Here is a 17,645-nt window from a genome sequence, read left to right as displayed (position 1 = left end):
TACTAAGCAGACTTGCTGAATTGAAACCCCTTTACACAACTACTCAAAGATAATTAAATTAAGCCAGGCGCCGGTGGCTCACGCCTGTCATCCTAGCTACTCAGAAGGCTGAGCCCTGAGGATCATGGTTCAAAGCTAGCCCAAGCAGGAACATCTGTGAGACACTTCCTCCAATGAACCACTAGAAAACCCAAAGTGGCGCTGTGGCTCAAGTGGTAGAGCACTTGACTTGTGCTGAAGAGCTCAGAAACAGTGCCCAGGCCCAGAGTTCAAGCCCCACAAATGACAAAAAAAAAAAAAAAAAAAAAGATAATTAAATTAGATGAAAATTAAACGAAGAAAGTGCATTAGTGGACTCAACTCTATGAGTGGATTTGTGCAAAGCTGTTCCCCCGGGGACAGATCCTGGGAGGCTTTGGGGGCCTGTGGTGGATGGCTAGCTCAGGGGACCTCAGAGCCTCACCCAATTCCCTGAGCCTCCAGGAGGCTAGGGCCCTGCCTCTCCTATGGCTCCCGCTCCCTTCTCTCGTGAACATGTCCCCTAACACGCACCTGGCATCTCTCATCTCACCTGGGCCAGGCTCTGTGGAGGACCAAGCTGTCCACTCGACCTGGGGCAGGTGGGGCTCTCTAGCTGCCATTAGCTCTTATTTTATTTTTTAGTGCTGGTCCTGGGGCTTGAACTAGGGCCCAGGCAATGTCCCTTAGCTTTTCTGCTCAAAGCTAGCGCTCTACCACGTTGACCCACAGCGCCACTGCTGGTTTTCTAGTGATTACTTGGAGATAAGAGTCTCACAAACTCCCCTGCCCCTGCTGGCCTCGAACCCCGGCCCTCGGATCTCAGCCTCCTGAGTAGCTCCCGTCTGCTTTCCCACTCCTGGCCAGCAGCTCAGTTGCTCAGTGTCTGCAGTCAAACACAACTAAACAACTCCAGTGCCACTCCCTCGCCCTGCATGACCTTTGTGGCTTGAGAACTCTAGGTCAGTGGAAGACGGAGGTTGTGGTTCTGGTGTCCGGGGGTCAGATGTCAGGAGGCGGCGGGGAGCACAGCCTGGCTGACACTGTGCCTCTGGCTGTCACTAACAGCCCACAGTGACCTCTCACTTACGCGCTTTGTACCCACTGAGCACTCGTGTGCCTGCACCTCCAGCTCAGCTGCCGGCGGTCACATTCCTCACGCTGACGCCAGGGCCTGGTTGTCTCTGTCTGACCTTTCTCTGCAGATAGGGTAGGAGGGCTTCTGACGTGTCAGATGCTGCAACCCGACAGCTGTGACCCCAGGCAGATCAGTCAACCCTGCACCCCCCTTCCTTCCCTGAGACGGCGGGAACACCCCCACTGTGTCAACCTCACCTCGTAATTTTTTTTCAAGTCATGTTGGAGCCGGGCGCTGGTGGCTCACATGCATAATCCCAGCTATTCGGGAAGCTGAGATCTGAGGATCTGAGACTCTTAGCTTTAATTGGCCACCAAAAAAGCCAGAAGTAGAGGTATGCTCAAGGCTAGAGCCCTAGCTTTGAGCAAAAAAAGTTCAAGCACAGCGCCTGGGCCCTGAGTTCAAGTCCCAGAACAGGTACATGCATGCACACATGCGTGTGCACACACACACATCATATTGAAACTGGTTGCCAGTGGCTTACACCTATAATCCTAGCTACTCAGGAGCCTGAGATCTGAAGAGCATGGTTTGAAGCCAGCTGAAGCAGAAAAGCCCCTGAGACTCTTCTCTCTAATTAACCAGCAAAAACCTGGAAGTAGTGTGGCTCAAGTGGTAGAGTACCAGCCTTGAGTAAAAAAGCCAAGCAGAGTGAGCAGCCCAGTACTGTGCATGTGGGCACATGTGTGCGTGCTTGTGTGCACATGCATGCACACCCACACACCAGCTCCTAATGTTAGGCGTTGAGTCAGAATCATGGAGTTTCTTACTGGATGTAAAGCCAATGCTTCACAAGCACACAGGAAAGCTGAGGTCCCGAGAGGGACGGACTCTGAGGTCACCCCACACTCCAGCACTCAAGGAAATGATAGTTCAGGTCTCCGGCTCTATGGTCACCCCTCTTACCCTCTGGCCTTGGGCAGTCCACCTTCAACCAGGGGCACTATGCTGGCAGGCCAGGCTGGGGCGGGGTGGGGGAGAGGGGGCAGGGGAAGAAGGCACAGGATCCAGATCTGGGGATCCACCCCACTACGGGGTTCAGAGGACAGGCTCCAGTCCTTACCATCAAAGCACAGCATCCAATGGAATTTGCTAGAAATGGAGAGTCTCAGGCCCTGCCCCCAACACACCCAATCAGGTTGTGCACTTCAACAAAATCTCCAGGCATCTGTGCATCCTTCAGAGTTTGAAAACTACGGTGAGGAGTCCGCGTCTCTCCCTTAGCAGATGGAAAGCGTGGGGCTGAAGGGGCAGCGCCAGGACCAGGGAGGCAGGGGCCAGGGAGGCCGGGGCCGGGGAGGCCGGGGCAGGGGACACAGGCCCCAGAGGGCCTCGGGACCTCCGCTTACCTCTGTCTCCCGCAGCCGGGCCTCCAGCGCCGCGCGGGGCCCCTGGGTGTTGTCATTGATCTGCAGCCGCTCCTGGATGGCCTTCATCCACTCCTGGGCGTCCTCCATGCTCCTGCTGAAGCCCTCCTGGGGCTGCTGCGTCATGGCACCTGCGGGGGTGAGGATGGGCCTCCCACGGTCAAGCAGAGAGCTGCAGAGAGGCCCCAGGCAGCCCACAGCCCGTCTGGCCACCAACTCCCTCCCGCAGCTCCCAGTGGCACCTCTTGCTGTGGCGGGGTCAGAGAGTAAGCCTGCTGTGGGCTGCAGAGACACACACCGACCCCCCCCCCCAGCTAAGCCCTCAGGACCCCATAGTTCCTCCAAACTTACAGGCGGGGGCTGGCCAGACTAGTGTGCTTCTCACCCACCCCACACACACTGCCCTCCTGGCAGCCCATTGGTCAGTCTTGGGTGATGCTTGCTCTCCTGACACAGGTCATCCCCCCCCCCCAGCCCTCCACCCCACCCACTGGACTGCTAGGTCAGCCTTACCCTAGGCTGTGGAAGCAAAGGCTGACTTTTCTCGTGCAACTTGCTTAAAATCCCACCAATTCTAGGCTAAAACTCTTCTGTCCTCCAGTTCTAGCTGTCCGCTAATAGCAGCTATCACTTGCTCTGGATTAACGTTATTTATATCTGTAATTCATAGAAAGGATTGTGTCTGGCTTATCTTCCAGTCTCCCAGGATGCCGTGCACAAAGTAAGCCCTGTGTCATTGAGTAAGGTAGCTCAGAATGGGCATAAGGTCTAGCACACTGAAAAACAAAGCTCCCCATGCCATTATTTAAACTGACAAAACAACATATATGCCCCATACTGGGAATTGATTCTGTCATTGATGGCTTGTTTTTGAGAATACTATGCAGCCAACAAAAATGTAAGCCTCACATGAATTTGTGAAGATGACTATGGAGGACAGAATCCTAAAAAGTGAGACCCATCTGTACATCCAGCAATCACAACTCTACTCCTAATAAAAGTAAAATAAAACATCATCAAAAGACACAGCTCAAGCCGGGCGCTGGTGGCTCACGCCTGTAATCCTAGCTACTCAGGAGGCTGAGATCTGAGGATAGCGGTTCAAAGCCAGCCCGGGCAGAAGAGACCATGAGACGCCTATCTCCAATAAACCACCAGAAAAAACCGGAAGTGGCGCTGTAGCTCAAGTGGTAGAGCGCTCGCCTTGAGCTGAAGAGCTGAGGGACAGCGCCCAGGCCCAGAGTTCAAGCCCCACGACCGACAAAAAAAAAAAAAAAAAAAGACACAGCTCACAGCAAAGGTAGGGGAGTCTCGCCATTAGAGGTCCATGTGAATATTCTTCTTCTCTTAGGTAGTTATGAATTCTCCAGAAGGGACAGCTATTGCTATTCAGTTAAAAAATAAGCCGGGCACCAGTGGCTCATGCCTGTAATCCTAGCTATTCAGGAGGCTGAGATCTGAGGATCATGGTTCAAAGCCAGCCCAGGCAGGAAAGTCCATGAGACTTGTATGTCCAATAAACCACTAGAAAACCAGAAGTGGCGCTGTGGCCCAAGTGGTAGAGCACTCGCCTTGAGCCAAAGAGCACAGGGATAGTGCCCAGGCCCAAAGTTCAAGCCCCACAACCAACAAAATAATAATAATAATAATAATAATAATAATAATAATAATAATAATAAAGTATTTTTTGAACATGGGTTAAGTTGCTAGTTGTCTTTTCTCAGCCTTTGCTTGGTTGCTCAATTAAGCTCTGGCTGGGAATCTGGGCCCTGCCCAGCAGTCCTGGTTGGATGAACTTTAAAGGAGAATTCTTTTGTTTTTGTGTTGTTTTATTTTGGCCGGGGGGGGGGGGGGGGATACTATGGCTTGAATTTAGGGCCTGAGCACTGTCCCGGAGCTTTTACACTCAAGGCTAATGCTCTGCCACTTTGTATAGCTCCATTTCTTGCTTTTGGTGGAGAGGGGGTAGTTAGTTGGAAATAAGAGACTCAAAGACTTCCCTGCCCAGGCTGTCTTTGAACCACAATCCTTAGATTTCAGTCTCCTGAGTGGCTAGGATCATAGGCGTGAGCCACCAGCACATGGCTGTCATTTTTTTATTAGTACCTATTATTTATACAAGGGGTTTTCATTGTGGTATTTTCACATACACATACAATGCATTCTGATCAAAGTCAACCCCCCCCTTTTATTAAAGCAATTTTGGCAGGTTCCATTCTTCTATTTCCATAATGCATGAAACACAGCATTCTTTGCCTATGTTTGCTTCTTCCACCCTCTCTGTTCACCTTCTCTCCCTCCTGCTGGTACCAGCCCCCCTACAAATCCTGCTTTACATTCTTGTCATCCATTTTACAATTGTACAAAGGGTATATCACACACACACACACACACACATACACACACACATTTACTTTAATCAAGTGGTGCCCCTTCTATTGCTCTCTTCTTCCCATCAAATAGTCCCACAATCGGAGTTATGTTTTATGTGGATAACTATATACAGATACATGTCTATATGTATAGCTTTTAGGTCTGGAGTCCACCTGCAGACTCCTCTGGATATGCGCCCCTTGTGGCATGGTGGGGTCAGAGCAAGATCTATTGAGTAAGTTGAAGAGCTCTGCATCCATTTCCATAGTGGCTGCACTCATTTACATCTCCGTCAACAGCTTGGGAGCATCTTTCCCCATCTCTATCCTCACCTGTATTTGTTCTTTGTTTCTTGTCTTCTTCAAAGACAAGGAGAACTGGAGAGAGGCCAAAGAGTCCACCGGAGAGTGGACACACTGGACATATGCTAGGGTCCACACCCATTTTCCAGGGCCCACCCTGTTTGTTTCAGAGCTGTTTGGATTCTGAATGCCTCTTTTGAAAAGCAGGTTGGAAAGTTCAGGCGAGCGTTACCATTGGTCCTTTGTGTCTCTCAACTGTTGTCTTGTCTGGCTTCCAAAGGTTCTGGTGTATTGTTACAGAGAAGGAATGAAGAGACCAAAGGCATCCCCGGCATGCCAAGTGACAGGGCAGCAGGGAGAGGGGAGAGGTCATGGAGGCAGCGGGGAGCTTGCTGGAACCCTCTCTCTGGCCATGCCCACTGTGGACCTAGGGCCCGATGGGCTGAGAACCTGGCGTTACACTATGAAGCACAGGGGTGGCCGGGCCAGCTCACACTGAGCTCACGTTGGAGCTCACACTGGACTCATATCAAGCTCATGCTGGACTCACACTGAGCTCACACTGTACTCACAACAAGGTCACACTGGATTCACGCTAAACACGCTGGACTCACACTGGGGCTGCAGGCAAAGCTCAGATCTGGTGTCTTTGCCAGAGCTGTCAAACCACTTTGCTTCAATTCAGTGCAGCACCCAGGAATTTAGCACAGTCCACCTAGGCCACAGTCAGCAGCCCCGCCCCTAAGTGGCCTTGAAGAAGCTAGATGGCAGATGAGCCCCAAGCTGGGGGACGGGAGGGCACATTTAACCTGTGCTGTGAATCCCTTCTCAGAAGAAAGGTTCAAGCCAGGGGCTGGGCTTACCCCTGTAATCCTAGCCACTCAGGAGGTTGAGAGCTGATGACTACCAGCCCAGGCAGAAAGGTCTGCAAGACTCTTGTTTCCAATTAACTGTCAAAAAACTGGAAGTAGGGGCTGGGAAGGTGGCTCAGTGGTAGAGTGCTTGCCTTGCATGCACGAGGCCCTGATTTTGATTCCTCAGCACCACATACACAGAAAAAGCCAGCTGTGGCTCAAGTGGTAGAGCACTAGCCTTGAGCTGAAGAGCTGAGGGACAGCGCCCAGGCCCCGAGTTCAGACCTCACGACTGGAAAACACACACACACAACTGGAAGTAGCCAGGCACCAGTGGCTCATACCTGTAATCCTAGTTACTCAGAAGACTGAGATCTGAGGATTGCAGTGCAAAGCCAGTCTAGGAAGAAAAGTTCTTGAGACTCTTTACCTAACAAGCTGAGGTGAAGCTGTGGCTTAAGCAGGTGAGTGCCAACCTTGAGTAAAAAGGTTAAAGAACAGAGCTCAGACCCTGAGTTCAAGCCCTGGAAGGAAGGGAAGGATGGAGGGGAAGGAGGGAAGGGAGTGCAAGAGAAGGTGAAGGAAAGGAAAGGAAAGGGGGGAGGGAAGGAAGGAAGGAGAAGGACGCAGGGAACGGAGGAAGGGATGAGTGAAGGAAGGAGGAAGGACATGCACAAAAGGCCATCAACACCTGGCCAGAGATCAGGAAGGCATTCTCCCCAGGGTCCTGTGAAAGCTATCCACCCTCGTAGAAGCCAGGGTTGGAGATGGGGGCTTGGGGGTGGAGGTCCAGGGCCCAGGTGTTTGCCAGGTGAGTGTGGCAGAGCCAGGAGCCCCTGGCAGGAGCGCGGCCAGCCTGACTTCAGAGAGCAAAGCATCCCTCGGGGAATCTGGACAAGCTCCCGGCCCTCTTCCCATACCCAGTGGCCAGGGAAGCTGCTGATACACAGCCCCTCCAGCCTGGGCTCCCACAGTTCCCCCCCACCCCCTCCATCATCCCGGGGTTTCCTCCCCCACAGCCCCTCCAGCCTGGGCTCCCACAGTCCCCCCCCTGCTCCCCCTCCATCACCCCAGGGTTCCCTCCCCCACAGCACCGCCAGCCCATCTGGAGCCCCAGCACCCAGGCTGTCCCCACACTTCTCTGTGCGGGTTCACTACCGCACGTCATCCTGCCCTTCCTCAATATACATGGTGGACGGATGGCCCCCAGAACTGGGTAGACTGTCCTTACAGTCCAACAAGGACTTCCTAAAAGCCCACATAGGGCGGAACTGGAGCAAACGCCCCACCCCTTCTGCCTCGGTTTCCCCATCTGCATGCCAGGGCTGTGGTCTGCCAGTCCCCCAAGGAAACCCATGTGAGATTTCATCCCCAGCGTGAGGACGCTGCCAGGGGCTGGCTCTTTAAGAACTAATTAGGTCAGCAGAAGGCATTAGCACTGCCTTTGTAGGACTCTAATTCTCAGGGGGAGTTAGCCCTGCTCCTCTGTGGCTGGGCTAGCTAGAGATGGGGTTGTTAAAGCTGGATGTACCCCATCTGGGTCTGCCCAGAGCCCAGTAAACCTCTATTCCTTATACATCAGCCTCTCTCAGGCCTGTTCTGTTAGAGTAACAGTGTAGTAACAGGGAATGGACTGAGAGAGTCTGCCAGGGGCCTGGACATTGTGGTTGAGTAGGCGCCATGTTCTCAGGGCCCCCATGGGGTCAGGCCCAGCCCTAAGCCAAGCCCAGTGATCAGCCTCTGCCTCTGCCTGGCAGGCTGGTTGACATCCGGGCTCCCTCTCTCTTGTCCACTGCCCCTACCCTGGCTTTAGTCAGCTTGGGGCACAGTTTCTACATCACCACCTGTCAACCCCTAAACCACCCAAGGCCCACGGGAGAAGGATCCAAGGGACATTCTTTTTTTTTTTTTTTTGGTCAGTCGTGAAGCCTGAACTCTGGGCCTGGGCACTGTCCCTGAGCTCTTCAGCTCAAGGCTAGCGCTCTACCACTTGAGCCACAGCACCACTTCTAGCTTTTTCTGCTTATGTGGTGGTGAGGAATCGAACCCAGGGCCTCATGCATGCAAGACAAGCACTCTACCACCTTCCCAGCCCCCCATGGGATATTCTTTATGGGCAGGAGGTTGACATTTTGGTTTTGGTGGTGGTGGTAGCAGTGGTTTTGTGGTCATAGGGCTTTACACTCAAGGCTTGGGCATTGTCCCTGAGCTCTTTTGCTCAAGGTTAGTGCTCTATCACTTTGAGCTACAATGCCACTCTGGTTTTCTGCTGGCTAATTGGAGATAAGAGTCTCATGGACTTTCCTGCCCAGGCTGGCTTTGAACCATAATCCTCAGATCTCAGCCTCTTGAGTAAGCTAGGATGACAGGCGTGAGCCCCCAGCCCCCAGCGAAGCTGATGTTTTAAAGGACAAGACAGTAAATACTGTAAATCTCTATGGAACAAGCCTTCTTCCATGTTGGGACTCCATGATTTAAGTCTGTCAGATGCAGATGGACGGACCTCAAACTGGGTTTGGCTTACAGCCAAATTATAGTTTGTCAACTCCTGTCCCACTCAGCCCAAGGCCTTGGCAGGGTACCAAAGCTGCCACCAATGCCACAGGCATATGCCTGTGACAAGCAAGGCAGGCCTTGAGGTTAGCTGTGTCACAAAACCTCTCTGAGTAGATCTCCTCATCTGGAATAATTATTATGCATTAAGTAAGTAAATTTTAAAGAAATGCCATTGAAGAATCAGTGGATTCCATTTACTTTAAGTAAACCAACTATGTTGTACTATCTTTTAAAAATCTCATTATATATATATATATATATATATATATATATATATATATATAACATCTTAATTTAGGCTTCCTTTCAATAGTTTTCTAACGGGTTAAGATTCTAGTTCAGTATGTTTTATAACAAAGAATATGTCATATACTCAATCCACATTCATGTAGAAAGATTTGTGGCTATATTATGTTATTTACCTTCTGTTATATTTAAGTATTTACTATTATAATAATGATTTTGTTGTGCCTATAAAGAAAGAAAATAGCCAGGTGCTGCTGGTTTATGCAGGTAACCCTACTCAGGAGACTAAGAACTAGAGAATCACAGTTTGAGGCCAGCCTAGGCAGCGAAGTCTGTGATACTCTCATCTCCAATTAATCAGCAAAATCCAGGGCTGGAGGTACTGTCAAGAGTGCCAACAAGGAGAAGGCAAGCCAAGTAAGCACATGGCCCTGAGTTCAAACCGGTACCAGCAAGAAAAAGAGAAAGACAGACAGACAGACAGAGAGCATCAGAGAGAGACAACAAGCCAAGTAAGCACATGGCCCTGAGTTCAAACCGGTACCAGCAAGAAAAAGAGAAAGACAGACAGACAGACAGAGAGCATCAGAGAGAGACAACAAGCCAAGTAAGCACATGGCCTGAGTTCAAACCCTGGTACCAGCAAGGAAAAGAGACAGACAGACAGACAGAGTCAGAAAGACAGAGAGGAAAGGAAAAGAAATGAGAGGAAGAGAGAGAAATAAAAAAGAAAGAAAGAACAGATAGAACAGAAAAGAAGAGAGAGAAGGGGAGAGAGGAAGGAAGGAAAGGGAAGGGAAGGGGGAAGGAAAAGGAAGAAAGAAACAGAAGATGAAACAGAAGATGAAACAGAAACTCTAAACTTTTTAGGCATTTCTAAAAAATGAAAATAAAAAGGAAAGAAGGAAGAAAGAGAGAAAGGAAGGAGGGAAGGAAGGAAGGAAGGAAGGAAGGGAGGAAGGGAGGGAGGGAGGGAGGGAGGGAGGGAGGGAGGGAGGGAGGGAGGGAGGGAGGAAGGAAGGAAGGAAGGAAGGAGTGAAAGAAGGCAAGAGAAAGCAAGGAACTATGAATGTCTAGGAATTTCCAAACATAGCAAGAAAAAAAACTGCGGGCAGGGATAAAAATAAGCTGAGCGCAGGCCACTCTGGGGCGGGGCGGTGGTGGCAGCGGGCGGTATGCTCTGGGCCAGTCTGAGCAGCCCAGCCTGGAAGAGCAGGGGAGGCCCAGAGGACACTGACCCTTTCTTATTCAGAGCAGACAGTTCTCAGGGCTCAGAGTTCCAGTGGTTACCAGAAGAGCATCAAGAAAAGTGCTTGTTTTTCTGAATGGCAGGAAAGTCAAGTGGAGCCAATGCCTGCAATCCTAGCTGCTCAGGAGGCTGAGATCTGAGAATGACAGTTCAAGGCCAGCAGTGGAGCAGACTAGAGTCGGCTGGTGAGAAGGTAAAACTTGGATGAAAAGCCATTGGCTGAGACGCTGAGACCACCTGTGGGCTCACCTCTGCAGCCTCCTGGAGATGTGCTGGGAGGGAAAGATCCAGGCCTGAGTCATCGCTTGGAAGAAGAAACAGAGCCACAGGAAAAGTCAGGGGGAATGGAGGAAGCTGAGATGGCCGGGCGCCGGTGGCTCACACCTGTCATCCTAGCTACACAGGAGGCTGAGATCTGAGGATCACGGTTCAAAGCCAGCCCAGGCAGGAACGTCTGTGAGACTCATTTCCAATAAACCACCAGAAAACAGGAAGTGGCGCTGTGGTAGAGCGCTCGCCTTGACTGAAGAGCTGAGGGACAGCGCCCAGGCCAGGAGTTCAAGCCCCAGGACCAACAAAAAAAAATAAAAAATTGCTGCTCAGGCTATAAGGACGCTAAGTGGCACAGGCAGGACTTGAACCCAGGACGATGCAAGTACAAAGCCTTTGCTCTTGGACCTCACAGAGCCCTCGTTTGTCCACCCCCACCTAGACCTGAAAAAATATACCAAGTGCAGGGTAGGAAGGCCAGAGCAGCCCACCCGCTGCAGGTCATCTTCAGAAACACCCAGGGTCTAGAAAATTGACTCCAAGACATAAAGCCAGGCACTGGCTCAAGACTCCGGAACTGAAGACCACACACTGAGCCCCTAGCTGAGCCCAATCACCCGGTGCTGTGCCAGCCCGCCTGCCCACTGACTCTGTCCGGAAGGTGTGGGAATCACGACTCAGGCAAAGCCCACCTCTGAGGTCAGAGCAGGTAGTCCCTGAGGATTCTCCTGGGTCACCCTGGCTGACAGGGGCCACACACCACAAGCGGAGCCAGTGTCCTGGCGGGGGCCTCCCCCAGGGCCATGATTCACCCTGCCTCTGTGACTCAGACCAGTCTGATCACCCGAGGCTCCACCCTTCCCCCCTCTTCCTACCAGGCCTCCTAAATGTGGATGGAATTTCAGGAACTAAGTGCAGCTGGTGTTAATCCCAGAGCTTATTCCAAGTGCATTGTGGGAACATGTCTCGTCCCCCCCCACACACACACAATGCTGAAGTCACTGCCCAAAGCACCAACAGGATGTCCCCTCTCCTGTGGCATCCACAGAAGTGACTCTGAGAGCCAAGTGTCAGAGGAGGCTGAGGGGCTCTGCCCAGCACAGCCTGGCATGGGACCCGGTGCCCGCACCTCAATCTTACAACAGCCCTCCAAGGCAGCTGGGTTTGGAGGTAGCAACAATCACTAGGTTACCTGCCACCCTAGGGGTAAACACACAGAGACCTGGATGGGTTAAAGGGCTGCATGGAGCCTACACAGGCTTTGGGGTACACCCAGCCCCTGTGTCCACAGCTACATAGTGGCTCTCTGTATCTGCATTACACATCTCTAGATCAACTATCCATGGACCACTTTGATCTCAGGTCCTCGTGTTTGCTGGGCCAGCTTATTCAATGGAAAATCTTCTCCCTGCGTCCCTCCCTCCCTTCCCCACCCCGTTTAATTGGAAATAGCATCTTTAGAGCTTTTCTGCCCAGAATGGCTTCAAACTAAAATCTTCTGGATCTCAGCCTCCTGAGTAGATAAGATTACAAACGTGAGCCACTGGCATTTGGATTAAACACATACACACTTTTTCCTGGTCATCCAGCAGATTTTCACATAACATGTACATGCCTGTAATCCTAGCTATCAGGAGGCTAAGATCTGAAGATCCAGATTTGAAACCAGCAGAACATACAATGGAAAGACTCTTATCTCCAATAAACACACCAGAAGCTTAAAGTGGAGGCATGGCTCAAGTGGTAGAGACTAGCCTGGAAAAAAAACTAAGCAAGAGCTCAAAGCTCTGAGTTCAAGCCCTAGTACTGGCACTAAATAAACACACAAATGCTGGGTATAAGGCTATTGCTTGGTTTATAGATGGGTTGCATATCTATAAATGTCAAACGTATTTCCAAGAATTGTGGCCACATACACACTGGACAACAATGGGCGAGGCCAGTGTTCCAGCCCTAGAGCTCCTAGAACTACCTGGAAGGTTTGTGGAAGCTGTCACCAGGCCCTGGCCCAGTGTCTAAAATATGGGCCGGTAGGGCCTGAGATCTCACCTAACTAGCTTCCCTGCCACGTGGGCTGGGGGAGCCAGGCTGCGATGGAGGGGCCTGGGACACAGCACCGGCTCCAGCTAGGAGGCCTGGATGTGATTTGCCAAGTTCCAGGGCCAGTGGAGAACAGGAGTTACCAGGTCTGGGGCAACATGGGCCAAGATTCACAATCTGAAAGCCATCAAAACTGACTTGGTGTCCAAACCAACCTCACCATTCTTCCCTCCACTTCTCCAGAACCATCCAGCAGGCTTTCTCCCTCGTGGTAGAGAAAGACAGTGTCCCTGGGCTCTGCACACCTCCACCCTCCCCTTCTCACCTCCACCCTCCCCTCCCCACAGCCACCTCCCAGCTCCCGGGGAGCAATGCCTGGTAGCTGCTGTTTAATGAATGGACCTGAGTGCTCAGCTGATTCCCCACAGTCAGAGTCACCTAGGGCAGCTGGTAGCTTCCCAGGAGGACAGAATGTCAGTGACCACCAGCTCTGTCACGGGCCTCCCTGTGGCCACCCTGCCCCATAGCCTCCAGGAACTCTGCGACCCCCCCCCCCACCTTTCCTCCTCTCCCACCGGCCCACACCCCCTCCCTCAGGGAACTTGATGGCTGTTCTGAGAGAGGAGGGGAAAGGTTGGTCAGATGGGGAGAGGCTGCGCCCCTCTTCTTCCTGAATCCTGGGTGACCAAGATAGCATGCCCCAATGAAAGCAAAGCTCCTGACCACCTGGAGCTGACCCTGGGAGGGACAGGTGGGTCTTCATTTGGAAGGAGATGGACAGTGATCACCCAGATGCCAGAGGGACTGAGACTCAACCACAGGGATTTCAAGAGGGGACCCCACGAACCTCTATCAGGCTTATTCCTGGGCCCTCTCCCACTGAGAAGCCCATTCTGTCCTCCTCCTCGTCTGGAAAGCAGGTAGGCGACCTCGTGTGGCACACCAACCCGCCAGTAGCCAAGAGGCCATCCGTCCCTTCCCTGGTGCCATACTCCCACTTCCAAGTAAACTGGGCTTCTGCTCCCACCTTCCTGCCTCATAATCCTTTATGTGCTGGAGAAGCCGCCACTCAGGGGGTGCGCTCTGCCCTTCAGCTCCATCCTCACTCCGGAGGGCGCGAGTCCCAAGGAGGAGGAAGCAGCCCAGCCCACCCCACCCCTACTCATACCTGTGGATAGAATCGCCCAGGTCCTGGAAGGGAGGAGACGTCTCTCTAGCCCCAGGCAGCCAAGTCCAGGCATTACATGAGCCCCAGCGCCCAGCACCCTGGCCAGGCCAGGTGGGACGAGCCAGAAAGTCGCCTCTGGTGACTGAACCTGTCCTCGCCTTCCTCACCCCACCCAGCCTCTCGGACCAACAGCCTCCCTGTAGCCCGCCCCAGCAACCCTGCCCCTGGTCTAACTGGCCCCGGGAGTCAGCTGTGTGCCAAGCCGGGTCTGCCCATCTCCCCAGATAGAACCTCAGGCAAGAATCTTCCCCTGAACCCACCAGACCGGCCAGGCAGGCTGGCCCCGCCCCCTGGGCATCTCCAAGGAAACCAGCCACCACCTCCCAGGACTGTCGATCACAGTGACCACTGACACAAGGCCACACCCATGGACCCTTTGAAGACACACACTGTGATGCCCTGCAGGACACCCAACCTCAGCTTTCAGGTGGCTAAAAATGTCTTTCCATTGAAAACCACAGCATCCCCAATGTACGGTTTACATTTCTTATTTATAGGGTTTGGCTTTTTTTCATACTTCAAACTTCCTAGAGAACTCATACATAGTCTCGAAGAAAAATCACAATTTGAGATACCCAGGTCTGGAGGCCGATGGCGGCTTCCTCCCCTTAGGAACCGACCTCAGGGCTGAGGCTCCCATCGAAACCTGCAACCCTAACTGAACCCCGCAAGCCAGCTAGTTCCTCCTGGGAAGTCCTGCCCATGCCAGCTGCCCTTGCTCACTCCTTCACGCTAATTTGGTTTTCTTTTTCTTTTTTATCACTATTGGGTTTTGAACTCAGGCCATGAAACCTGCTAGGCTTGCTTGCTAGGCAGGTGCTCTACCACTTGAGCCATGCCTCCAGCCCACCTTTTTGCCTGTTATTCTGTTGATGGAGTCTTAGCGGGCTTTTCTATAGGTTAACCTCAAACTTCAATGCTCTACATCTCAACTTCAGCTAGGATTGCAGATGTGAGCCCCAAGCATCCAGACCCCTCAACAGATCCTTTTCTGTTCAGCTTGCAGTCATGCTGTGGGCAGCCTCTCCAGTTTAATCCCCTGGCAGGAAGAAACTGTCCCCTTCTTGAGTCTCTAGGGGCCCTGGGCTCGTGCCATTGATGGCATCTTTAGCAAGCACTCCGTCAAAAGCTCCAGGAGGTGGACCCTGACAATGGCCCATTTCAGTGAGAGAGCTGAGGCGGGGGTGTACAGCACAGGGACAGGGCCCAACCATTCCACTGAGCTGGTTGGCACCCACAGCAGGAGGTGCTGAAGAAAGGAAGGGCCAGCTCATCCTAAAGCGGATGGCTGGAGATCGGGGTTGGCAGTACTTTCCTTGATAAGTAAGAAACTTCCCGCTGGGTGCCCCTGGCTCACACCTATAATCCTAGCTACTCAGGAGACAGAGATCTGAGGATCATGGTTCTAAGCCAGCTCAGGTAGGAAAATCTAGGAGACTTTTATCTCCAATTAACCACCTAAGCACTGGAAGTAGAGCTGTGGCTCAAAGTGGTAGAGTGGCAGTCTTGAGCAGAGAGCTCAGGGACAGTGCTCAGACGCCAAGTCCAAGCTCCAGGACTTAAAAAAAAAAAAAAAAAAGGAAGGAAACCTCATATCTAAACTGCACAATGCAGTCAATTTCCACATGTATATCTCACCTGCAAAAGCCACACTCAAGATCATGAACTTATCCATCACTCCGCCACCTCCCTGCCCTCTTCATAATCTGCGCTCTTGACTCTACCCCATTCTAGGCAACTGCTACTTTCTCACAGACACTGTTGATTAGTCTTTGTTTCTACAGTTCCGAACATACATGGGATAGAGAACACAGCACGTCTTTTTTCACATACATGTCAGGGGTGGGAATTTGGCTTCTTGCACTATAATCACTATGAGATGAATCACATTGTTGCTGGTTGTGATGATTCATTCCTTTTTATTGCTAAGTAGTATTTCACAGAATCCTTACACCAGAAGTTGTTTAGTCATTCACAGATAGTTTTGGCTAGAACGAATAAAGCTGCTATAAACACTTGTATATCAGCCAGGTATGGGTAGCTTATGCCTATAATCCTAGCTGCTCAGGAGACTGAGATCTGAGGATCGACCTTGGTCAGACAAATCTGAGAGACCTTTATCTTCAATTAACCCAGAAAAAAAAAAAAACAAAACTAGAAGCAGAAGTATGGCTCAAGTGGTAGATTACCAGCCTTGGGTGGGAAAAGCTAACAGAGAATACAGGTCTTGAGTTCAAGCCCCAATATTCATGTCCATGCTTGTTTGCACACACCTGCGCATGCACACACATACTGCATCACTTTTTTTGCTGTTTCCTGGGATTTGAACTCAGGGCCTCACACTTGTAAATCAGGTACTCTACCACTTGAACCATGCCCCTGACCCAAAATTTTGCTCTGGTTTTTTTTTGGGGGGAGGGGGGTCCGGTCGTGGGGCCTGAACTCTGGGCCTGGGCGCTGTCCCTCAGCTCTTCAGCTTAACGCTAGCGCTCTACCACTTAAGCCACAGCGCCACTTCTGGTTTTCTAGTGGTTTATTTGAGATAAGAGTCTCACGGACTTTCCTGGCTGGCTTTGAACCTCGATCCTCAGATCTCAGCCTCCTGAATAGCTAGGATTACAGGCCCTCTGGGCCTGGGCACTGTCCCTCAGCTCTTCAGCTCAAGGCTAGTGCTCTACCACTTGAGCCACAGTGCCACTTCCGGCTTTTTTCTTTTTGCTTATGTGGTGCTGAGGAATCAAACCCAGGGCCTCATGCATGTAAGGCAAGCGCTCTACCACTGAGCCACCTTCCCAGCCCCATGCTCTGGTTATTTTTGAGATAGAATCTTTTCATCCTAGTCAGTGTGGATCACAATCCTCATTCCACCATAGCTGGGGTAACCACTGTGTACCACTTTACTCAGTTTTTGGGTTGAGACGGAGTCTCACGGACATTTTTTATCTGAGATGATCTGGACCTCAGATGCCTGCATAGCTGGGTTGAGATGAGGTCTCACATCCCCTGGGATGGCTTCAAAGTATTATCTCCCCTATCTCAACCTTTAAAGTAGCTGGGACTAAAAGCATCTGCACCAGATACACCTGATTTACATTCACATGTGTAATCCAGCACCCTCCACTGGCTTCAAGGACTCTGCCAAGCCCTCTGCTCAGAACTCTCCTCCCTGCAGGCTTCTGACAGTGCCCAGCACTCAGCCTTGGCTAAAGCCCCAGGGAGTGAGATGCTGAATGACAGACTCTCTACAGCCAGCAAGGACCTGATCCAACTCAAAGGTCCCTGCCCGCCAACTCCTTGAATTGGCTGAGGACACAACCAGGCACCTTGAACCAACAGGCAAGAGTGTGTAAAGGCAGAAAAACAAACAGATTCATTCAAGCTTCCAGTGCACTGTGGCCGCCCTCCTGCAGGCCCAAGCTGGGACCTGAATCCCAGACACCACACATGGCTGCAGTCTCTGGCCCCAGGGTCCATCAACAACCCCTCAGAGCCCAAAGCCCAAGTTCATGCAGTGCCTGCATCAGTATTAATGGCCGGGCCGGGCCTTTCCTTGATCTCAATATCCAGAACAGAGGCTGACACACTATAGGCACTTATACTTTGTAAATGGAGAGATGGATCTGGAAAATAGAAATTAGAACTTTCCTCACTGGTGCTTGGTAGGTACTCAAAATCTACTCAGGGGGCTGGGAAGGTGGCTCAGTCGCAGAGTGCTTGCTTTACATGCATGAGGCCCTGGGTTCAACTCCTCAGCACCACATAAGCAGAAAAGGCCAGAGGTGGTGCTGTGGCTCAAGTGGTAGAGTGCTAGCCTTGAGCTGAAGAGCTTAGGGACAGTGCCCTGAATTCAAACCCCAGGACTGGCACACGCATGCACACATTCAACAGCGTGAAGTCAGAATCTGGATCTGGAGGACAGAATACACGCTGCCCATTCAGGGAAAGCTAAAAAGGTGGAACCCAGGGTCACAAGTAGGCTCGAACACAGGCCACGAACCCCAAAC

The 17,645-nt window shown here is 51.7% G+C and overlaps 1 protein-coding gene across 1 annotated transcript in view; it reads right to left on the bottom strand.

Annotated features, from left to right (window-relative positions):
- Nucleotides 1-17,645, bottom strand: part of LOC138833096 (nesprin-3-like) — a 78,711-nt gene that overhangs the window by 41,013 nt on the left and 20,053 nt on the right. Inside the window, exon 3 of the mRNA XM_070031415.1 lies at nucleotides 2,506-2,654. Coding sequence (XP_069887516.1) covers nucleotides 2,506-2,649 — 144 coding nt within the window. The 5' untranslated portion in view covers nucleotides 2,650-2,654. The remainder of the gene's footprint in view (nucleotides 1-2,505; nucleotides 2,655-17,645) is intronic.

Source organism: Dipodomys merriami, unplaced genomic scaffold (genome assembly GCF_024711535.1).
Source record: "Dipodomys merriami isolate MVZ:Mamm:240054 unplaced genomic scaffold, mDipMer1.0.p SCAF_200, whole genome shotgun sequence".
NCBI lineage: Eukaryota > Metazoa > Chordata > Mammalia > Rodentia > Heteromyidae > Dipodomys > Dipodomys merriami.
Note: the sequence above shows the minus strand (reverse complement) of the source record. Positions and strands in the feature narration are given on the sequence as shown.